Source organism: Hyaloscypha bicolor (genome assembly GCF_002865645.1).
Source record: "Hyaloscypha bicolor E unplaced genomic scaffold K444scaffold_183, whole genome shotgun sequence".
Lineage (NCBI taxonomy): Eukaryota > Fungi > Ascomycota > Leotiomycetes > Helotiales > Hyaloscyphaceae > Hyaloscypha > Hyaloscypha bicolor.
Genome location: NW_020194685.1, coordinates 2,952,023 through 2,975,287, shown reverse-complemented (window position 1 = coordinate 2,975,287; position 23,265 = coordinate 2,952,023). Strand labels below are relative to the sequence as shown.

Here is a 23,265-nt window from a genome sequence, read left to right as displayed (position 1 = left end):
TCGTCAAGTTCTTTCCAAGCGGGCGGTCTTGCAATTTTGGCAGCCGGAGTTGTTTTCGAAGAAAAGCCCAACCGAGATACCCGTACTTGACTCCGACATTCCGACAAACCTCGTCCATCAGAACCCCAGCTCGGGAACCCCACACACCACACACCCCACAATTAATCTCACACTACATAAAGTCTCGAGATTTTCGGTGGGAATCGGACATCAGCAGTCTGAAATGTCGGCAAAAGAGGGGTAGTTTGGTGTGCTGACGCTGAGTGACATACGCGTCTCCATTGTTCCGTGGCAACATCTCATACACGTTATCGTCCAATTCTACTCCTTCCGCAACTTTCGAAAGGAAACCGATCGCGAAATTCGGTTCATTCTCCACTCCCAACAGGTCGGGCGATGCCGGTAAGATTCACAACTCCACCCATCATTCCCGTCCTCTCTGTCTGGACCCACCCGGGTATTTCACCGCTGTTTACTTCTCTTTCAGCTCTGACCTTTAATGTCTCCCAGACAGGTGGAAATCCCGCATTCAGGGGTCCGCCTCTCTGTTTTGCTCCTAGAATAGCAAATTTTCCTTGATTGTGACTGATGAATCCATGCAATAAATCTTGCTGTACGAGACTTGCCACAATTGCCTCCATTTCCATGAGATCGGGCATTGTGTTTCCAAAAATCATTCCGTCTTGTGCTCCGAGGTTTTTCGGTCCCTCGGGCGGCGGAACCAGGTCGGGTGTCTTCATGAACATTGAGTTCGGATGCATCCGGCCAGCTTGCATTGCCGTCATAGAATCGACAGGCTTCACCCAGCCCTCAAGGAGCTTCTGGCAATACTGGGCTGCTGCAACCAGGTCTTCGAGATCCAATGTTGGTGCTCTCCTGGAGTTCGGATCCGATGGAAATTGATACGTCAGAAGAAAGATTCGACGCGCGAAAGTTCGCCAGACCAATACCTCGCAGCGAGATCTCAAAGGCAGGAGGACTCCGTGCTGGAAAAGCCACTCTTCGTTGCCAGACTCTGGTCCCACTGCTTGCTTGAACGCAATCATGTTGCCTTTCTGAATAGCGTTTGATATTGGTATGAATTTGTCGAGCACGTCAGCGGCTTCTGGTCTTGACAGGAAGGCTCGAGACGGGAATCTGCCGAGGATCATGTTTGATGCAATCAGAACAATTAGAATACTCCGACGTTGCTTCAGGCACTTGGCGTGACATTGGTCGTATGCTGATTGCAAGGATTGTGCTGCATAGTAAAAGTGGCTGTTTGCGAAATGGTAACGTCCGAGATAGAAAAGATATGTTACACGCTGGCTTGCAGGATACAAGCCAAGGGGAGGCGAATTTTGAGATATATTGGTGAACATCTGATTCGCTAGTCGTGTCTTCTTGCACTGCAGTTTCTGTTAAAATTATGCAAGTTCAGGATTGAAATGTACCATACCTGAAAGAGGAGTCTCAGCACCATATTGGCGAAAGAATATATGCCAACTTTCTTTCCCTCTGGCTTCCCATCTCGGCCTATACCATTCCTATTGGCTGTCCTCTCCGTCAAACACATTGTAAATGCCCTCTGTATAGACTCTGCTGTCCCTTCGACCAATGTCTTCCTTGATTCCTGATCAACGTCGGCAATTTTCACCATCTTTCGTGTCAAATCCGGTCTCTTGTCAAGCATCATAGCAAGTCTTGCAAGAGTCGAACATAGTTGGATCGTTGCTGGCAGTACAATGATGCCATAGGTCGCATTGGACAATGCAGTTATGCATGCGCTGAATTCGGACTCAGTCAGCATTTGTTTGACCATTGGGAGGTGAGCACGCCTACTTCGCTAAATTGCTCAATTGCGTATGTGTCTCCAGAAGATCTCCAAAATTGACATCTCTCCAGAATTCCAAATACTCTTTCAAGAAGGCAAGGAAACCCGGCCATGCCCCTCCTACTTCAGCATCCCCATCATCGGCCTCGGGGACCAACTTCCCTATGTGCAATTCGAGCTTGTTGCCATCACGATATGATGACTTCAACTCTTGGCTCAGCTGTAAGTATTGGTCAGGCAGAGGAGGTTCGACTCGTAGGAAGAGCTGCAGTTGTAAAGAATTCTTCGTCCTAAGGAAGTTGGAGATGGAGGAGAGGAATTCGTCGACGATCGGCATTATGAGGGGATGGCAGACCTCGGCGGGGTCTTAATCGTTGCAAGTACGGCATGCGTATTAACACAAGTATTGAACTGTACTTTGGTAGCCCAAAGGAGGATGTGAATATCATTCTCGCCGACGACAAGAATGCTGTTGTCGTGACTTCGAAGTTTAGCGCGAGGCTGACTGCCCCAATCAGGTTAGCCCCGCAAGGCTGAACAACAAACATCTAAAATCAACTTTACCAACTTCTAATGTATGATAGTGCATGAAGCGAGGGCCCAAAGACTAACTACGCTGCAGAACCGAGAGGCAATCCTTGAGATTCGATCCATGACGCTTTCATTGAGCTACGGGGATCCTATGAGAACCGTTGGAAAGAGGGCTATTTGCCCGTGTTCTCATATCGTATGTGGGATCTACACTTTGAATCCTGCACCATCAGAAATGTTAAGGTGCTCTGTAGGAGAGAGGACGAGGCACTATCTCAGCCATGGATTACATGTGGTGTTTGAAGCTAGGGTAGTCCAATTCGATACTTGGAAAGAGGAAATCGAATTGACATTCAGTCCACAAGCTTTGGGTCATGACTTGTTATTATGCTGATATTTGGCGTCTTGTTGACTTGGTAGGTCTGCCACCTACAACATGTCGATGATGCCTCAAATCAAATCGCCTATGCGCCTCGTGCACCCAGAATACTCCATCGTCAAATCAAGGTGTTGTGATTTCCCAACCACCATATCCCGTCCATAATGCCCCCTTCCTCCCAAATAATAGCCTCAATCCTCCCCTAAACTCTCCCGAACAACCTTCCTACACCTCTTTCTAAATTCCTTCCCTGAGCCCTCCCTCTCCTCCCTCCACAGCCTCGCAGCCTCCACATTGGCCGGACTCTCATCATTCGGATCATGCAGCAAACTAACCACACTCAACAATATTGTCTCTGGCGTCTGTACGGGACTCCATCGCTCCGCCGCGCTCTCGTAGCCGTATTGATCGTCTTCTGGCGGGTGCAGGATCGAGATGCAGAGTAGGCCGTCGGTGTAGATGTTCGGGTGGAAGGGGATGGGTGATTTGAAGGTGAGGGAGGGTGGCAGGAGGGGGTATTCGGGTGGGAATGAGAGGTGGCAGCGGAAGTTGCCCCCTAGAAGACCTCGTCAGTCCACGTCGCAGAGGGCAAAGAGAGGGAATGAGAGGTAGGTACCGCCGTAGTATTTGCAGTCGTCGGAGATCATCAGCATCACCTCCCACTCGAATACATTGTCATTTACTAGGCCGCAAGATATTCCTGGCAGATCTTTTGCTTGCTGTATGCCTTTCAGTTGCCGTGCCAGGAGCCCAGCGGCTCCGGTAGCCGGGGCTGGAGGCATGTTTCTTCTTCGTGGACAGCAGAATATGTATGTTGCAGGGGCGCGCGCGAGGGGCGTGTTTGTTCGGGGACTCGAGCAAGATGCAGAGAAGCTGAACTCGTAATCTAAGCGGTGACCAATCGAGGGCGAGTCTATTTGTATTTGTAGAAGTTGCACATGTCTGGTGGGCGGGATGTTGGGGCTGAGGTGGCTGGAACGTTCGTCAGTTGACGTCTAGACTCGAGCTGCGCCTGCGTGAATTCAGTCGTTCTCCCTTGACGGCACGTTCCCGAATCAGTTGTATTTTAGGTACTTGCGTTCGTCTCGATTGACTAAGGAGTTGGCGGTCTGGAAGGAGAAGGAGAAGGTGGGCTGCTGCTGTGTAATTCAATGATCAGAGGTCATCGCCAACGAGCTCGCTTCCACTTTGGCGGGGTTCGCCCCCCTTTCCTCTTTGGGCAAGTGGCTCGGCATGACTCTCCGGCTTTTCCTCCTGGCGCTCCACTCACACAGAAGAATATACATCTCAATGGCAATCACTTGATAAAACTTCTTTCGCCTATTATTGAGTCTGAGCAAAGTCATTCTCTCCGCCGTCAGTGACGGGAAGGCATGATGCAGTTTAGTTACGTCGACTCGAAATCTCGATTTGTATATCTTCAATTATTGAGGGGAATGTCCTACACTAAGGCTTAAGGTAATTAGGGATCGGGTTTTTTGTGGAAATTCCAGCCATAAGCTCCTTTACAGAAGATTCAAGGAATCAATAATCCAAATTTCCAGAGATCCTAATTCTCATAGAAACATTGAATATAAAGGGGCCTTGCACATTTCATCTTTTCCACGGAGCATTGAATGAGTGGCTATTCCAAATGTCCCCCTTAGGTGGCACACTATTCGCGAGAGGTTATGTTATTCTTCTCTTTTTTATGGTATAATTGGAATTTCGGCCCATCTAGTTCTCGCTTACATGGTACATTCGGAACCTCAGGTCTTCAAAGCTTGCAGCCAGCATGGAAAATCCAAGAACTTTAAGATTCAAATTCTAAGCTACGTGTAGTATCAAAGATATTCAACCTGTTACTTTAAATAAAGTGAAAGGAGCATCACCACACTAGGTAAAGACTTTTTCGTTAGGGGATATATATAAGTTGGAGGCCTCCCAATTCTTGCTAAAACCTTATAAAAAGCATTATTTCTCGGCGGGGGCTGGCGGAGAGGTTGCTTGGATCATGGCCAAACAATGTATTTGAGTTGAGCTCAGGGCCTAGAAACAAATTTTGCGTTTATTAATTCCTTCGGCCCGCATTTTGAGGGTCCATGTCAATTTCAGATATATAAGACTGGGGAAAGTGAGGCCAAATTAGCAAACAATAACCCCTAATCTGTTTTGCTCTTGGACTTCGCAGAAGTATTTTCACTGTGAAAGAGTATAAGTTTGTTATGAAAGATACTTAATTCCTAAAGATATCTAGTCTAGTCTAATTGCTATTAATTGATGTACTACTATTAAAAGTGTCGACTTTGAACAGGAAGTACACAAGCCTAAAGTCTGTTAAGGATTAATAAGGTGAATTGCTTGATAGAAGTTCAACTGAATTTATAAAATTATATTGCGATCTGCAAAGCATGGGGTTGTGCCTGTATTGTGCCTGGCCTTCTGCTCGCGCTATACGCTGGCCTTGCAAATCGTGAACGTGAGTGATGAGGGCACCCTACCTCAAATCGGTTCAATGTTCCATGTATGTAAAGAACACTCAGGGTCGAGGGCCTCTACAAGATTTGGATATTCAGCATAGGAAAATAGTTCATGCCATAATTGTATAGAGACTCTGCAGTCCTTTTATACCTGCAAAGGACCGATTCCACTATTTTGACAACTCTTTGTTACTATCACCTCCGGAGAAGTATTTTGGCCAATTGCTCGTGAGGGGTTAGCGTATAGCTTTCAGGAATTCTCGGGCACCCATTCTTGAATGCTTGATCAAAACTAAATTGATTTCATGCGGTAGCTATGTTGGATGGGGGTGCCCGATCAAGTGTCATCGGATCTCTTTCGTTGACTGCAAAAGTTTGTTGTCAATTTCCAAAATGCTGTCATTCATCTCAGCGGAGTGCGACTCAACCGTCATTGTCCGGAACTGAACCGATTAACAGTATCCTCTCCGAGGTTTATACGTGGCAGGGCAAGGAAAGCTGTGGAGCCTCACGGACCCAAGAAGAGGTAGATTGGATGGAGGCGACATAAACATTGTGAGTAAAATCTGGATTCAGTAGGATGAACTTCCACCATTTATAGTACTGTAAGAGACCATTTAGCAAGAGGTCATTCCAGGGTTTCCATGGCAAAAAATCACAATAAATTCACCGGTTGTTGGATTCAATTCCCATCTCAACCATTGACACCCATGAATCATAAATTTTCCATGACTGTATTTGATATTGATCTTCGAACATTCTAGAATGGATAAGATTTACTAGCAACCATATAGATCTGGAACTATTTTCAAGTGTTGGTGGTGTACTATCATTCCGGGGTAACCCCTATTTAAGCGAGCGCTGTGAAGCGTTGTGATTGCTCCACTTTCACGAGCATCAGCTTGGATATCTTAGGGCTAGATACATCAAAAACTACTCCAAGGAAACGTGAAATATCTGATTAGGAATTAATCAATATGATGCAAAGAAAAGTGGTGAATTCCTCAAGCGTTCCGACAGAAATTCTATGTTTATTGAAACGGAACCCCACAGCCGAAACGAGATAGGGGTTCTATCCAGAAAACCTTCAAATTGCTTGTTCGGGAGGACCCCTCTCTACATTTTTGAACTTCTCGGCGTTTCGATTCATCCGGTCGAGAGCTCCAACTCCCTTGACCTGGCACTCCCTGAGCTTCGGCACGCTCCAGTGCGCCCAAGCATGCTCAGGGATATCACGAGGTCGACCATGATTCAACGACCGTGTCCTACATTAAGTTATTAAATCATGTTTGTTTCCATTTGAGTAAAACACTGATGAACAAGAACATTGACATCTGTTGCACAATACCATGACGCAGTTTCCCGAATCGAATTTCGGCTTAATAGGAAATAGAGTGAAAATAAAAGAATCTGGGCCACTCACATTCTCCAATGCTTCACATGAGGCCCTTCACTTCCAACTGCGACTCTATGCCACCTAAGAACGGGAACATGTTCTTGACAGAGATAGTCAGTATATGGAATCAGGTGTGGCTTGAAATAGAGAGCTGGCTTACCTGTGACCCACCAAAAAGATCTCTTCGTCCATTTCCTGAACCATTCCTCCAGTCCTTTAGGACCTGGTCCGTCAGTCCCACTCTTTAGAACGTCGTGAAGCCTTCGCTGGACTTTTCGGATTCTATCCGCTGGTTTTGGGGTGTCGTTCTTCTCCAAGTCCCATAAATTGATCTGCTTTTGAGCATGTTCGCAAACCGATTCCCAATTGCCCGACCGAACAATTTTAAAATCAATATCTGCTGATTGAGGGAATGTCTCACGCCAAGCAAGTATGTTCTTGTCGCCGCGTTTCTGCTGGTCCATTAGTCGGCTGGAACTGGGCAAAGAATCCCTGGGGTACACTGGGTAGTAGGCTTACGCTAGCTGCCTCCTCAACTTCTCTTACTTGCTCGATCATCCACATAAGTGGAATGTCTGAAAGAAGGTACGGCTCTTTCTCTTTAAGATGAGTATGCGCCTTCCATCCTCCTCCTACATCTCCATGGTTCCCTGCAAACCAACGTTCAACAAGTTGTGTGGTGCCGGATGGAGGTTCCTCTTGTGCGCCTGGCTCTGGGTCGAACAATACCGGCTGGAACAGCCCACGACGCTCGTGGATTGAAACTGCATGGCGGACGAAATTCGCTGGGTAAGAGTTTTCAGGGTGTTCCTGGTGGTGAGGCATAGGCATGCTTTTGGCTGTACTAAAAGCAAGGACACTATTGACGCAATCGAAGAGACCGAGAAAATGTACCTTCACCTCACCCTTGTCTCCATCACACGTTCGGCAAAAGCTGAGTTTGTATTGTTTCATGAAGTTTTCCTTCTCTGTCTCTTTCTTCTTGTCAGCGCCTCTATTCTTTTGGTAGTCGCAAAAGGCTTCCCATGCGAAATAAATCATTTCTTCATTGCCCATTGACAAGAGCCCGATGTTATCGATCATCTCACTTAGGAAGCGAGCGGTATACGCGCCACGGCTGAATCCGAAGATGTAGATCTTGTCTCCTTGATTGTAGTAGCGAAGTAGAAACTGGTAACCGCCAATGACGTGGTTGACGAAATAGGTACCGAAGCCTGAGTCTCGAAGCATGGCGATTTTGTCTCTGAGGCCTCCCGTTGAGTTGTTGAGTTTGTTTGGGACATACGTCCCAATACCAGCTGCACCAGGCTCGGATTAGCGACTTATCGTCTTGGAAAAGGATATGCTAGCAGAAGTACGGAATCTAATTTAAAGAAGAATAAATCAACTAACGCTGGTAGTAATGGTACTGCTCCAGGGATTCGCGATCCATTAACTCGTAAATTTTGACGATATTCGAGTCAGTTTCGCTGGCGCTATACTTGTTGTCTGTACCATCGAAGCACAGTACCAACCGTTTCGGCGCCATGTTGTTCTTGTGTCGTGATGGCTTAGATTAGTTTGGAAAACGAGAAGTTGAGATTTACGACTTGAGAGAGCGAGTGCGGAGTCAGTGTTTGTATACTCAGAGACTGAACGAGGCGCGGCCGCTTATCATGACCTGATCTGAATGCGCCTGCATATTCTCTGCTGGTGAGGTTTCGTTTAATTGGACACCTTACCAGAGCATTCAGCTCCAAGAAAACGAAGCTGTCTCATTGTGTCACTTGACCAGAGATCTGCAGTGCTCTTGAATCTGGCTGGCGTAAAACTTTGGAATATGCTGTGCGACATTGACTTTCTCCAATAACGATCAGGTTCTACGCCTTCATGGGAGTTGCCATACCGGAGACTCCCATTTCCGCCAGCCCCTCGCCCGGTACATATAGCTGGGCGCAGCTGAAATTTGAAACAAGAGTCTAGAACCTAGTGGCTTGCGGACATGTCGTTTCGAGGGGGCCGGATTGGTAGGGTTGATGGAACTCTAAACCAACTTCTATTGGCTTCGGGCATCCCCTGCCGCTGTACTGACTTCCCCAACTGGATAGCTGTTGAACCCAGACCCGTCTTCCTGTAATACCACCATGGCATTGGCGGAGATCGGTGCCATAAATTTCACCCGTCGAAGTGAATCTCAACAGCTATCGAAAACCATGAACTAATACCTGTTCTTGATGCCGACAGATTCTCTGTCGGAAGTTGCCTGTGCGGCCCAAAATTTCTTCGTGAAGTTCGGAGCTCTGTTGTCTTCTCAAAAGTATTTTGCATGGTGTTATTGGTGTGGAATGGGGGAACACAGAAATGCCTCAGAAATTCAGTCTCATCTCCCGAATGTAACGCGAACCTTTATTATCAATGTCAGACATGTTATCACATTCTAAAGTTAGCTCACCTCTTTTCTTTACATCTCCGAGGTCAGAGAAAACTCCCAGCACCCAGGAACGGTCTAGCAATTAAATTATAGAAACCTCCACTTGATTCCCCAAGTGACCAAGATCCCATGTCCGCGCGTTCAATCCTCCGTTGTCCAACTCCTCCTTGGCATTGATCGTGCAAGGTGGGACACGTCGGACAAAGCCACGCTTTACGTAGCCTGTGGAGCAATGAGCTCACTTCCAACGGAAAGATGCAACACTCGACTTCAGATGCGCTTATTTGCACAGCAGGAAGGAATGAATAGTTGAGCACACAATACTTTTGATCTTGAATGTTCTATGATACCTTGCGGTCACTGGGGGAATGTAATATAGACAAGGCTAGCAATGAACCATTCACTGAAACTCCCATTCCGCTCAGGAAGCCCCGGCTGTTTGTGTTTACTAAACTACAGGGAAATTAAATACAAACGCTCCCGCACACAGCACCTGTCTGGCTTTGAGTATGACCAAATACTAAGCATATAATCCACAATACCAGATAGTTTTCTGTATGTATCTAACTTATATATAGTGTACTCAGTCTTTAGATATTTCTTAACCGAAAACCAGTTGGTCAATAAGAGACATGTGTGACACTGTCCTTATGCGCTTCCCTAGCCCTCTTCATTGAGTCAAAACTACGTTTTCAGTTCAAGGAAGGATGTTTGAAATAAAGAATGAAGACCAAATACTTCGAGGGCAACATGTAACCCACAACAAGAAATTTTCATTTTCAAAATCTAGAATATGAAATACCCTTTCGCTGTTCACTCCACTTCTACTTGAAATTCTGCCTTATTTTTAGCGAACTGCAAATCGTTGAAGGAGCGACATATATCTAAGGCTGCACAGAAGTTCAGCTCAATCATTGCTGGTGTTGCCCAGGAGCGAAGTCCTTAAAATAGCCTTCCATGGATCTCAGACACGCCTGTCCAAGCGCGTAGAGTTTGCAAAGTGTGTGGATTAGTGAAGTCGGTCGTTTGCCTACGCTTCATCGTTCGCGGGTTCTTTGCAATTCATCTTGCGGCGCAATCCAATCTAAATATGAAACCTACAATCACATTGCTAGGAAACCACAGCTTGAGAGATTGAATATTTCTGGGCTACAGGTCCATCTTCCCAAAAGCTGGGTCCCTTCTATACTAGGCTCTCTTTTTGTTCCATCCATCATTTAGTTTCAAGCCCTCCCCATGGGCCCAATCCGTCTGATGAATTCTGGATAATAGCCAGAAAGAGACCTTATCTACTCGTTTGTGCCCAGGACTATCTGCAGCAGACTCTGGGAAGCAACGGTTAAGACTTTGCGATCATGACTAGGAACACAAAGTGAGAAGATTCTCGAAGATAATGTATCTCTCACTTGGAAAGCAGGATATCTAGGCTCAACCGTTCCGTAATACTCTATATAAGGGAGAGAATCATACGTGTGTTGCTCCCTGCACAGTCCGGACACCAATAGAAAGTCAATGAACTGGAAATTGACGAATATAGTACTCTCGCCAAGAGTCGGTCACAAACGGGATTGAAGGTCCTTTCTCTGAACAAGGAAACTGTGACGAGATGATAAGGAACCAGAGTAGAGAAATTTTGAGTCGTGATTCATGTTTAAGGAGCGAATGTCAGCTTTTGTGATCAAGGTTTGAGTCACTGTCGCTCATCCAATATTGGTTTAGGGAGACAACTACTCATCCAAGCGACGATGGTGCAGGAAGCCGTAACTCGAGTATCACTCGTAGAAATCTATCAGGATCCGATGTTGAGTTGTCAATCGTTGCGATACCATTGATACTCCCCCCGCCCCCCCCAGTTTTTCTTGGGGATCATCTTGTGGGCAGTTTACCGGTCGCGGAGTTTGGGAGCTTGTATATACTTAGCAATGCAATGAGTTAGAGCAGAGGAAAAGAAGCCTGTGAATATAGCTATTAGACGGCGATTGGGCAAGATCTACCAAAACCCCCCGAATGCGCTTATTGAACATCTTGAATACAAACATCTAGAAAAAAAACCCTTTCCCCATTATCCACACCGCAAATCACCTTCACTATAACCTCCTTTCCGTTCCTTAGAGCTGAAGAGGTCTGGTCCACATACGCAGTGTGATCCACCCCAAACGCAAACGGAGAATCTAAACATGCTTCCCTCGTTATATTTGTTGAAACATGTATCCAGGGCAGGGCTTTGTTGACTCTGACAACCACAAAGAATTCTTCTTTTGTGGTATTGTTTGAGAAGATTATAGCTTTACGAGAGGCGGGCCTGACCATATCGTCCCTTAGATCCGGGTAAGAAAAGAATTTGAAGTCTGATCCCCACACCCAGCGTCCGCAGATGTCCGAGATAGTGAAACCATGTCGTTCATCCGGACACTTACGAATAATCCACCTGGGGCTTACCGAATCTGGACGTATTTTATATTTCGAATAAGTAACTACCGGCTCTAAATGGAGGATGCAATTTACTCTCGCTGACATCTTGACGTGGTGGTCTATGAGTAAAAGACTCTCAGGTGTGCGGAAGCGATAGTAGATGTCTCCATGCTTGTACAACGCAATACCAAACTGTTTATCAATGCGTTGGCCGTCTTGTTTTACCCTGTAGCAGCCAATTAAAGCTACTGCATAGGTTTTGTTGGGCCAAAGATGAAAGCCTTCAGAATCAAGCAGAGCCTTAGCCAAAGATTCTTCGAGGATTGGAAGATCCTCTATCCGGATGCCGCGATTCGTAACTGACCATGGTCCATATTCTACAAAGTTTCCAGAGGTAAAGACTCTATGATTCCCAGCGAACCTAAAGGCAGCCGGGCTTGGCGCTAACGGTCCTTCCCGTGTATTTACTGCCACATCACTCGACGGCCACGCAAAGATTGTTGGATCAGTGCCACTTTTCATCACCTCCTCTTGGAGTCTTGAGAAGGCTCTGGCCCCTTCACCATATAGCAAAGGCATGTGAACACCGAGAATCCCTAGAAGGCAATAGGAAATATCCTCCGGACGTGTAGTCTGCCGGTTTGAGGCCCATGATATCCTCTGAGCGACGCTGAACTCTTTCACACTGTTCGGCTTTGTCATCGCAAATGTGGGGACGCCAGTGATACGAGAGACTTCCTTGTGCAAGAAACTCTTGGTGCCATATACAGTCCAGTCTTGCAAGTAGAACACGACACTCGACGGTGCAAGAAGCTCTTGGAGTGTCCAGCCCCGGGTGAACCATCGGCTGCCAGCGAACTGGACCTGGAGCGAGGGTTCCTGGTGTTCTCCACCTTCACGACTGAAGACATCGCTCAAGTAGGCATAACAGGAATCTGCCTCTTGATACCACTGTCAAACATATTAGCACTATTTTATACACTAGCAGCTCCGGAGCAGCAAGCTTAGGAGTCGTGTTGCTCATGAATTACGAAGGCAAAGGAGTCATGACAGCTCCCAAGTGCTTAGTTCTCACACAAGAAAATGGGAAAGGGGATATAAGCACGAGCGACAAGACTTACTCTAAACATAGAATTGATAGCTTCCGAAAGCTCAGCGCTACTCGTCTTATCGATACAGCAAGTATCGATCCATCCCCACTCAAACCCATTCTCCTTGCCTTTTTGACAAAAGTTCAGAATCTTGACGTAGCCTTCTTTGGTGGAGAGATACGAGGCGTTGGAGACGGGAAGCTTAAGCTCCTGCAGAGATATTTCTTCGGCGCCCCAGGTGTGAGAGAGGATGACATAGGGCGGTCGCTCGGCGTCGATAAATTCTCTGAGCTCTAAGGTATTGAGGTTGAGGAGGCGCATCTTGAGGCACTGTAGGGGTGAGGCTGAGAGCCTTGCCGGGTCGGACCGGAAGATGGGCAGCACGTGGCTTGGATAATTGGGATGCGTTGAGTGGGTCCTCTGGATAGATCAAGTAAAGCTGGATTAATAGATGCATGAGGTTGTGATGATGTACACGCCCATTCTTGAGCAGTGTGATGTGGGGATGAGGGGAGGAAGGTAAAGAGATTGGGAGGTTGTCGACGAACCGAAATGCACGCTAAGCGAGCCAATACAACCCCCCTTGATTACAATCAGACCAATGTTGTGTGGCCCAGTCGGATATATTCTTTGCAACCCCTCGCTCATTCATCTTCCGTACTTACTTCTATGGGCTTACTCATGTGTATATATCTCTCTCTTTAAAAGCGCGTTGCAATATTTGAATGACGCAAACACATTCACGCCCGGCACAAACCCTTGTCAAGCGGTCTACCTGGATCATATAAGATGGCATACATTCAAGACCCCCAAGATGGAGCGGATTCTTTGACATAATAACCATATGGCAGGATCGAGAAGGTATTTGAAACAGGAGAAAAATGAGCTGAGGATCATCCTGATAATTAACACCAAACCTTTGTTGTTGACTTCTGACTTGTTGTCACTCATCCCATTCGACTCTTAACAAGTCAAACAGAGCCACATGCTCACTGCAACTAGTATGGCTTATCAACGGACAATCTGAATTTCAATCTTGAAAAGGAGGTTCGGGGTTGAATTAGTACCTGCCAAAACTTGCTGACGTCACCCCTGGCCTCCAAATTCTTGAGGTATTCGGTTGATGTCTCTGCTAGTCCACAAATGGGGAGTTTATATACTCGGCTTTCGTGGTAAGTTTGAAGTAGACAAAGCTACGGCAATGCCGCAGTGAAAATAAGAACTGACTGGATTTCCCCACTCGAGTGTCGAGGGATCGGAAGGAGGAATCGCTTATAAAACATCGCCTTGCTCTCACCCCCTACATAGTATCACTCAAGTTGGTACATAATATCAATCTCAACAATTCTCACCATCCCAGTTTCAAAAAGCCCACCCACAAGTCGCACCATTGCGCTCTTACACTTGACCAAAGAGTTTTCAAATCGACTCAAGATGCAATTCTATTTGTAGATCCAACGCTCAAGTTCATTGTACCGGAATTATTAAGGACATTCCTATGATGTGCAACAAACAGTCGACTTCGACATTCACTACCCCTCCAAAAAAATTCTCATTGTACCAAAGGGAGTTCAGACAATCAGTCGATATGCAACAAAACTCACCCTCGAGGCATAATTCACTAGAATCTCTTTTCATCACTCATTTGCATCAAAAATCTCTTTCCTGTTGCTGCCAGGGAAACTTTATTTGATTCTCGAGAATCAGTCACACAACCCCAACACCCTCCCCGCAACCCCATCCCACTCCTCATCCCACCTCCTCTTCCCCTCCTCCCTCGCCCCCACCCTCAGCTTGTCTAATTCTTGCCCCTCCCCCTTCCTATCAAACAGTTCCTCCAGCACTTCCGCCAACTCCCCACTCGTTCTAAACCCCCTCCCATTAACCCCCTCCTTCACCAACTCCCCCCAGCTTTCATAGGCCCCATACCCGATAACCGGTAGTCCAGCGCCGAACATGTCCACAACCTTCATCGGGAGATCGACACCACTGGAACTCATGTGTAGACAAACTCCTAGATCTGCACATGCTAACAGGGTTGCGTAATCTTCTACGCTGAGCCAGGCGGTGAGGATCGTTATGTTTCTGAGTTGGGAGGATGCGGTGAGAGAGGCGATTCGGTTCAGATAAAGTTGCTTCTGTGGTCCTTTGCCTGTGATGATGGCCAGAATCGGAGGGAGGGGCTTGCTGGTAGATGTGGAGGAGTAGGAGCATAGCGCTGAGAGAAGGAGGCTGAAGTCTTCATCCGGCGTCCAGGAGGTGCTGCTTACGAGCAACTTTGTCTTTCCCCCCATAATATCATTTGTGTGCCTTGCTGTTTCCGGTAAATTCATGAGGAAGGATAGACGTGCTGATGGCGAGGAAATAGGCTGGAAGATGGCAGCGGGGCGGTCATGCAGGGTGAAGATTGGGGAGCGAATGTTGTAGGGTTTATTCCTGAGTTGCTTTGCCATGGCGTGCGTTACTGTGAAGGAGGCTGTGGGTGCCCAGCGGCCGAGGAAGGCTTCGTAGTATTTCGATATTATGACAAAAGGGTGCTTTTCGCCTCGCGTTCCGGCTAGGATTGTCCAGCCGTAATTGTGCCAGTCGATTATTAGGTGGGTGTTCCGCAGGAAGCAGATTATTATCGCGATGAAGAGGGTTGGTATCGAAGGGGGATTTTGGACGAGGAGCCAGCGTGACGGATTTGTGCGGTATCCTAGGGTATGGAAGAGGCTCCATATCTGCCAAAGGACTTTCAGGGGCCCAATGACTACGAATGGGAGGGTCTTTGAGCGGAGGAGGGAAGGTGGTGGAGGCAAGGTGACAATCGAGATGAGAGGATTGTCGATAAGACCTGGGTGAAGTGTGGATTCTGCGAGGGCGGTCAGCATCAGAAAGAATCAATGGCTGCCTTCCATGCCTTTATATCCTATCATATCTACCCGCCCGCCGTGTTTTGCTATGCTCATAGCATGATACTGCATCCGTGGACTCCTCCCAATGTCTCCGAGAACCAGCACTTGGACGGAGATTTTGGGTTCGTCTGCGGACACAGATGATACTGCCTTTGGGGGCGAATGCTTGACATATCGGCTCGGCAGCAACAGAAGAATCGCCGTGAATATGGTTGAGGCAATTGTGGCCAGTATCAGAAGTACTTCTAGCATTGTAACGTGGCTTCAAGAGCCGTTGTCGTCGGAATTTGGATCAATCCGGAACTGTGCAGATCATCTCCAGATATTTGGCGCCATTCCCGAGGTTGTCGATAAGGAATTGCGGGGAAATCTGCTTGGAATGTAGATTGTAAGGGGGATATAAATTTCTTTGGAGGGGAGGTTTCAAGCTTCAGATCCCATCGGCCCTGTCGACCCGCTTTAACCCAGGCCCGGCGAACCCCAGCCAAGCCAGCCAAGCCCCAAGCCAATCATGGCTCCAATTGAGACGCGGCTGCAGACAACATCCAGGGGCCGAGATCAACACCAGACCAAGCACAACTTCCCCAGAGCGCCACGGTAGCGACACATTGCCCTTCCCCTCTCTTACGACTGCGACGACATTACACCACGACCATCTACGACTTCGCCCAGCATCATTTCCTTGCACAACTGCCCTGCGACCAGGCAGCCATCTCTTCCAGCTCGGAGAAAGAAGGAGATTACGAGTTCACAGCCGTGACGAGACTCATGCGGGGGCTGGAGATCGTTGACCGGGCTTCAAAGCTCGACCAGATCTGCTGCTGAGCAGAGAATGGCCTCATCGTATGCGCTGCCAGCATCTGCCATGACCCACGGCCACAACCATGGCCATGGCCACCTCCATTCGCACTCCCACTCTCCAGGACGACAATACACTGCCAACTCCCCTCGATCTTTGAAGCCCGAGCGGTCGAACGGCAGCTTGCATGCGCATTCTCTATCAATGTCACATATCGAGCCCGAGCATACACACTCCCATCATCACAGCCATAGCCATGGTAGAGAACACTCTCCGTCGCCATATCTCCCCACTCCGCCGAACAGCAATGGCTTACCGCCTATCGCCGCCTTCGAAAAACAAACATATCAAACACACGAACTCTCCCCCGCACTGTCGCAGGCGTCTCCAGACGAAGCCCCATCATATCACAGCCACCATATACATTCGCACGATCATACTCCGCCAATTGAACCGCGCTCCAGATTTACAAATTTTTTGCTGCCATTTGTGTTAAGATGGCCACTTCTACATACCATAATGGCAGAGAAAGACTCGAGGAGGATCTTCTATTTTATGAGGTAAAGAAATATTGGTGGATGTTGTGGGACAATGCTGACAATTCTAGCCTCAATTTTGCATTTATGGTGGTACAAGCATGTTACGGCTACCTTACAGATTCCCTCGGCCTTCTCAGCGACAGCATACATATGTTCTTTGACTGCTTGGCATTAGGGGTTGGATTATTTGCCGCAATCGCTGCCAAATGGCCTCAGAGTGAAAGATTCCCGTATGGCTTTGGAAAGATCGAGAGTCTTTCAGGGTTTGGAAATGGTGTGTTTTTGATGTAAGATATTACCCCCGGAACCGTGGCTAAATACTGACCTCATCTAGGCTAATAAGTATCGAAATTATGATCGAGGCAACCGAAAGACTTGCGGATGGCCGAGAAACCAAACGGCTGATGGAGTTGTTTGTTGTCAGTGGTCTGGGTCTAGCCGTCAACTTGATTGGCATGGCATGCTTCGGACATCATGGCCACGCAGGACACGATCACGGCCATAGCCACGGGCACTCTCATTCCCATTCCCATGAGAAATCACACTCGCACGAGGGCCATCACCATCACCACAACGAGCCATGTCAAGACCACAAACACGAGCACAGCGATTCGCACTCCCACTCCCACGATACACCCCTCTTAGTTAATTCCAGCCCTCCAAAAGCACACTCCCATTCCCACGACCACGACAACGAAAACATGCACGGCATCTTCCTGCACGTACTCGCAGACACCATGGGTAGCGCCGCAGTCATGGTCTCTACAGCCCTCATCCACCTCACCGGCTTCAATGGCTGGGACCCACTCGGCTCCGTCGTCATCGCAATCCTGATTTTCATGTCCTCCGTCCCACTCATCAAATCTTCCGCTCGAAAGCTGCTGCTCACTGTCCCGGATGAAACTGAATACTTACTCCGTGACACTTTATCCAGCGTCTCTGACATCCGTGGCGTAGCAAGTTATTCTGTGCCTCGGTTCTGGGTTAGTGATGGACCGGTGGGAGATGGCGAGAAGCTGTTCGGTGTAATGCATGTTGTAGCCACGAGAGGAAGTGAGTTAGACGAGGTTCGCGAGAGGGTTGGCGAGTTCCTGGTGAGGAGGGGCGTGGACGTTGTGGTGCAGGTGGAGGGGATTGGGGAGAGCGGATGTTGGTGTGGAGGCGGCAGTGTCGGGAAGAGCCCGCTTGCGCAATAGAAAGATTTTGTATGATAGTTGGATGGAGTTGGCATAGGAAAGACGAATGCATATATATGAGGTTGGATGAAAGTGAAGATGGCTGGATGTTGTAGAATAGGCGGGTTGAAAGCTATCAGTTGAGATGTGCGGGCGGCATTTTAGATAAGAGTTATGATACCATGTACACAACAAGCCCAGTTGGCACTTATCATTTTGATCTCGATCACGAGATAAAAACAGGATTCCTGGAAAGCCGTATGGGGCTGACACTTTTCTCCCGAGGCCGAGTAGCATGTAAATGTTTGTTCAAGTGACTAGACTCGAGTTGACTCACAATAGCTCCATACTCGTAAACCCTTCCATTGGCCTCGTTCCAAGGTTGTCTGTGGAAGGGAGGAATAAGTCAAGTGAATTACCAATTGGAGTTCGAGGGGTTTGTTGCATATCGACCAATGTCCCAAAATCGCTCTGGTACAATGAGATGTCATCAATCTCATGGCGTACGTGACTTCGCCTGTGAGCCTCGACGGCCGCTTACATACGGGCATGACTTGCTTTTTGCCAGCCGTTCTCAGCACAGCATGCCCCAGTGTTGTGTGGTCACACCTTCAAGATGGTGGGGGCTCAGCGAGGCGATGAGGACGCAGCAGTGCTTTACTCAGCGACTATCGAAGCGTTGCGCAAGGCTGCAATTCCTCTTCCCGCTTTGGTGTCGTTCATCATTCCTGATTCGTGAGACGGAGAATATTCTTTCGACATGAATCACGTGTGACGCAATGCGAGCCACGCAGGGAGACTATTTGAGGTTCTAGAAAAGGACGATTGAGTGTGACATAGTGCGCCTCTTGTTCGAAAGAGTATCGCTTATACCGGAATTGTTGAATAACAAGAAGGAGGAGAAAGAAGATAATCAATTCTACTGCTACGAAGCTACCTAATGTGGCAGTAGCGCCATACCACAGCGCTACCACGTGACGCACGTGCCATCACATCTCCCCCCGCCAAAGAGGAAAAAATGCTACTCCTATAGCAGAAGCTTCGTAGCAAAATAATAATAAGGAAAAAAAGGAAAAAAGGAAATAACTATCTATATAAAAACTTTCATAAAGCTATAACCTGCTTTGCCATAATCTGCCTCTATTATAACGTCTACTTCCCATTCTTCTTGCTCTTAACCGTAACCATAATACTATACTTTCTCCCAAGTTCTAATAAGCCAAGCTACTTGCTATTAACATATGCCTCTAGAATAATCTTGGTATCGCTTTTTGAGTCCTTATAACTAACGGAGAATTCCTTGTATACCGCTCTAATAGTAGCTTGTTATTTGGGATTATTCAGTAGATATATATATTCCTAGTATTAGCCAGCGGGATATTAGTTATTATTACTAGTATGGTTTTCGCCGGTAATATTACTTTGACTACTTCCAAGGTTATTACTGCTCTCATTAGCTTGCCGTTTAGTATATAAGGAAGTATACCGAAGTTCTTCCAGTAATCCCAATAGCTTTGGGCTACTAAAGCTAACCCTCTTTATTAGAGTATCTGGTAATCTTATCCTAGCTAAGGCATCCTGGATTAAATAGTCCGACCGCTTGCCGTATTCCGTAGTAAAGGGAGTAGTATACTATTTGTTAGGTATAGCAGGTAGTCGGTTCCATATAGTATTATTATTAGAAGTATTAGTAGCCATTATCTAGTCCATTTACTTTTAAATAACTAGCATTATTAGGGAGCCGGTTATTACTTGAATTACTATAATAATAAGTAAGATTATTCGCTTATTATCTCATAGCAAAACGTATTCTGGTAGTATATAGAGAATATATAAGCCTATAGGAATACTAGCTATAGTACGACCCATATTAAGCCTAAAATGCTTCTCCGAGATAGTATAATCTACTAAATCATATTATAGCTTAATTAGCTAGATCCCTAGATCTGCTATAAAAAATAATATTAGTTAGCAAGTTATAGTATTAGTAGTATAGAAGCCTGCCAAGGTATTAATAATTTGGTCTATTTACTAGATAAGCTCTTTCCGAACTATTAATACTATTTCTTCCTATTCCGCCTCTATCTTATATACTACCTAGCCAGTCATAGTAAAGAGTATAGCATGGCTAAATATCTCAAATATAGGAATATTCATATTATAATCTCGGGTTAGTACTATTACTAAGATAGTATTCCTGCTTTATTTATCTAGTATATAATTACCGTCCTACTATAGAAACTCGAGTTATTAGTATAGCGAACTTATAGCTATTATAAAGGAGCTTATTATATCTAATAGCTAGAAAAATCTCCTGCTTTTTATAAATTCCGCTTAATAATATTATTCTTCCGGATATATTATAACTAAAGAATTATTACTATTAAGGCCTATAGTAATATTAATAAAGTAGTAGTAGAAATTTGCCTATTTCTTATTAGTAACTAATGCCCTACTAAAGCTTTCTCTACTAAGGAAGATAATATCTGAATTATTATTACTATAGCAAATATAACTAATATATCTATCTGGGCCCATAATACTATTATAAAAGTAGTTATAAATATATACTTATAGTATATATACTATTCCGTAATAAGTATGGTCGGGATATAGATATCTATCCGGAGTTATATTAAAGAATAAAAATACAGACAGATTAATATTATACGTAATAGCGAGAGTAGACTATATAGCTTCTAGGTAATCGTTATATACTCTTATATTAATAGGCCTATAGTCATTGCCCTTACTAACCCGTAGTAGGTTAGCTTCGGTATTAAAAGTTAAGTTATTAATAATATAGGAGAAGTATTTATTACTATAGCGGTTAATACTAGAACTACTATAGTAGACTATAGTAGCCTGGTTAATACCATATAAATAGTATCTGTCCGTTCTCAAATCCGTATCTTATATACTATCCCAGAAAATTCTCTCATATACCAAGATATCCCGTTTAATATCCTCTAGATTACTATTCTTATATCTCTTTCTAATACTTGCTCTAGCTAACTATATTTTATAGGTATATTATTATAGAGCGGCAAACTTTTCGAGAATTAAGGAAAGTTTAATTATAGCCATAATAACGGTTTTTAGAATAGTTAGAGTTATTCTCGCTTTCTTTACTATTGCCTCTATAACTTTCTCTATTCTATACTTCTATACCTCTATTATAACTATAGCCATGTTTAGCTCGTATATATTATTAGTATAAAAGCAAGATATAGTAGTATAAGGCTATTACTATTATAGTTAAGAGAATATAATATAAATAAAGAATATTATAACTATATAATAAATATAGCAAAAAATATTTCGTTATCCGGTACTAAGGAAAAATACCTCCGTCTAATACTAACGGAAAACAAAACTTATAATAATAATATTATATACCAAAATTTCATTTATTACTATACTTAGTATTTCTGGCTACCTAATAGAAGGGCTCGTTCAAACTTCTATATGAGTTATAGAATATCTTGCTATAAGATTAAACTATCTTACTATTTCTCTTTATTATAACTATAATAGTAGACCAGGTACTAAGGATACCTGTCTTATTATTTTACCTTACTTTTTATCTCCTTTTATATAATCTTATTAATAATATATTTATTATATTTATCCTATTAAATTAGGCCTAGTCCCGGTAATTTTCTCTAGTATAAGTTACTTTCCTTCTTTTCCAGATATTTAATAGCTATAACTAGATATATCTTGAGCTAGTCTAATAGTACTATCTCGTATAATAATAGCGAGATAACGTATTTAACTATATATAGCCCTATTTTTTTAAAAGATAGCTTTATCTGGTTTTCTAGTAAATAATATCCTATTTCGATTTCTTTTACTAGCTTGAGCCATACTTTATTATCTTCTTAAAACTAGATATCTCTTCTCCTATTATTATAGTATTACTTTATTTATACCTGAGTAAGAGCTAGTACTTATCTAGTATCCTTAAACAGGAGTTTATAGGCTTCTATAAAGTCTTTAGTACCCTGCTTTATAAGTAGTAATAACTATATTACTTATATGGAAAAAGGGGATAGTAGTTATCTAGTATAGCAAAGTTCATATGGCGAGAATCCTATAGAGGCATTAATTAAGGTATTTAAAGTATATATAAGTACTAGTAGTAAGTCCTCCTAGTTTAACTAGTTAAATTTACTAGTAATTATATAGTATAAGGTATAAATAATAGTCTAGTTAGTTTATTCAGACTAGCTATCTGCTTTTATATTATATACTATTATAAAGGCAAGCTTAATATTTGCTATACTATAAATCTCTTACTAAAAGGCCAAGAGGAACCTGCTATCTCGGTCGGATATAATTCTTTCTAGTAAGCCTATTTCCTTATATATCCGTTTATAGTATTCTCTGGCCTAGTCCTCGGCTAACTAATCTTTATAGCCTCTCAGGACTCGTACCTATTTAGTTAACTAGTCTATTATAGGTAGTATTATATTATAGCCTTGCTTTAACTATAGTAAGTCTATTACTAGATTAATATAGAATATAGCTAGTTATTCTACTAGTAGTAGGATAGACTTAAGTAATTCCTTGGGTATATATTAGTCCGGTTTTATAGCCTTATAAATAGAATAATATACTATATATATTCTGCTTTATTTTACTAGTTATGGGATAAAGATATACTCCTATAAATAATTACGGGTTTTATTTGACCTAATATATACCCTATTATTATAAGCTATCTTAAATATAGCTTTAATAAATTTATTAGGTATATATAACTTCTCGCTCCTATTATCTTTATAAAAGAATAATAATTTCGTTTTAGTATTAAAATAGAAGAACTCAAACGTTATTAGTTACTCTACCTTTAGCGAGTTCTATAAGTATTAGAGTATATTCCGGTATAGTTTACTAAAGCTTTTATCTTTTAAATATTTGCGGATAATAGCAGCCATAAACTATTTATCGAGATATAAGGCTATAGTATATACTTTGGTTACTATTAAAACCGAATTTGTACTATTATATTCCGGAAGTACCGGCAGTAATATAGCTATGGCCTCGGTAATTATATTTATTACTAATCTCGTTTATACTAGAAAGTAGTAATATATACAGTAATTTACCTTCCATACTATAGTATAACAAACCATAAGTATTACTATATTACCTTACTTTAATTTATATAGTACTTAGAATAGGGTATTAATTTCCTTGGGGTATAGGTTATCTGCTATCGTTTTAATCCGAGATAAAGTATCTATATTCTAATATATTTTTCCTATTCTATAATATATCTTTATATTCTTAGTATACTATACCAGAAATAGCTTCTAGTTTATTAAGCGGCTATTCTTTCTATTTAAAGGCCCCCTG

General features: G+C 44.2%; 6 protein-coding genes across 6 annotated transcripts; 1 reads left to right on the top strand and 5 right to left on the bottom strand.

The window, feature by feature from the left end:
- Positions 1-368: 368 nt before the first annotated feature.
- On the bottom strand, positions 369-2,150 carry K444DRAFT_648540 (COP9 signalosome-like protein complex subunit 12; the record flags this gene model as incomplete). Its single annotated transcript, XM_024885475.1, has 3 exons — positions 369-1,388; positions 1,439-1,766; positions 1,822-2,150. The coding sequence occupies 3 exons, from the start codon at positions 2,148-2,150 to the stop codon at positions 369-371; spliced, it is 1,677 nt and encodes a 558-aa protein (XP_024727668.1).
- Positions 2,151-2,611: 461 nt separating this feature from the next.
- Positions 2,612-3,864, bottom strand: K444DRAFT_622124 (ubiquitin-conjugating enzyme E2). The gene is made up of 2 exons (XM_024882038.1): positions 3,340-3,864; positions 2,612-3,279 (listed from the first exon to the last, which is right to left on the bottom strand). Exons 1-2 carry the CDS (start codon positions 3,503-3,505, stop codon positions 2,915-2,917), a joined length of 531 nt encoding a protein of 176 aa, XP_024727667.1. The 5' UTR covers positions 3,506-3,864; the 3' UTR covers positions 2,612-2,914.
- A 2,146-nt stretch (positions 3,865-6,010) lies between these two features.
- On the bottom strand, positions 6,011-8,106 carry K444DRAFT_604214 (uncharacterized protein; the record flags this gene model as incomplete). Its single annotated transcript, XM_024878800.1, has 5 exons — positions 6,011-6,447; positions 6,606-6,678; positions 6,739-7,030; positions 7,098-7,876; positions 7,971-8,106. 5 exons carry the CDS (start codon positions 8,104-8,106, stop codon positions 6,270-6,272), a joined length of 1,458 nt encoding a protein of 485 aa, XP_024727666.1. The 3' UTR covers positions 6,011-6,269.
- A 2,825-nt stretch (positions 8,107-10,931) lies between these two features.
- K444DRAFT_576462 (HET-domain-containing protein) lies at positions 10,932-12,981 on the bottom strand. Its single transcript, XM_024877532.1, has 2 exons — positions 12,522-12,981; positions 10,932-12,351 (listed from the first exon to the last, which is right to left on the bottom strand). The coding sequence occupies exons 1-2, from the start codon at positions 12,810-12,812 to the stop codon at positions 11,002-11,004; spliced, it is 1,641 nt and encodes a 546-aa protein (XP_024727665.1). The 5' UTR covers positions 12,813-12,981; the 3' UTR covers positions 10,932-11,001.
- A 940-nt stretch (positions 12,982-13,921) lies between these two features.
- On the bottom strand, positions 13,922-15,800 carry K444DRAFT_670404 (glycosyltransferase family 33 protein). The gene is made up of 2 exons (XM_024887621.1): positions 15,394-15,800; positions 13,922-15,345 (listed from the first exon to the last, which is right to left on the bottom strand). Exons 1-2 carry the CDS (start codon positions 15,638-15,640, stop codon positions 14,195-14,197), a joined length of 1,398 nt encoding a protein of 465 aa, XP_024727664.1. The 5' UTR covers positions 15,641-15,800; the 3' UTR covers positions 13,922-14,194.
- Positions 15,801-15,947: 147 nt separating this feature from the next.
- Positions 15,948-18,184, top strand: K444DRAFT_604210 (cation efflux protein). The gene is made up of 3 exons (XM_024878799.1): positions 15,948-16,747; positions 16,795-17,013; positions 17,061-18,184. The coding sequence occupies exons 1-3, from the start codon at positions 16,221-16,223 to the stop codon at positions 17,920-17,922; spliced, it is 1,608 nt and encodes a 535-aa protein (XP_024727663.1). The 5' UTR covers positions 15,948-16,220; the 3' UTR covers positions 17,923-18,184.
- The last annotated feature ends 5,081 nt before the right edge of the window (positions 18,185-23,265 follow it).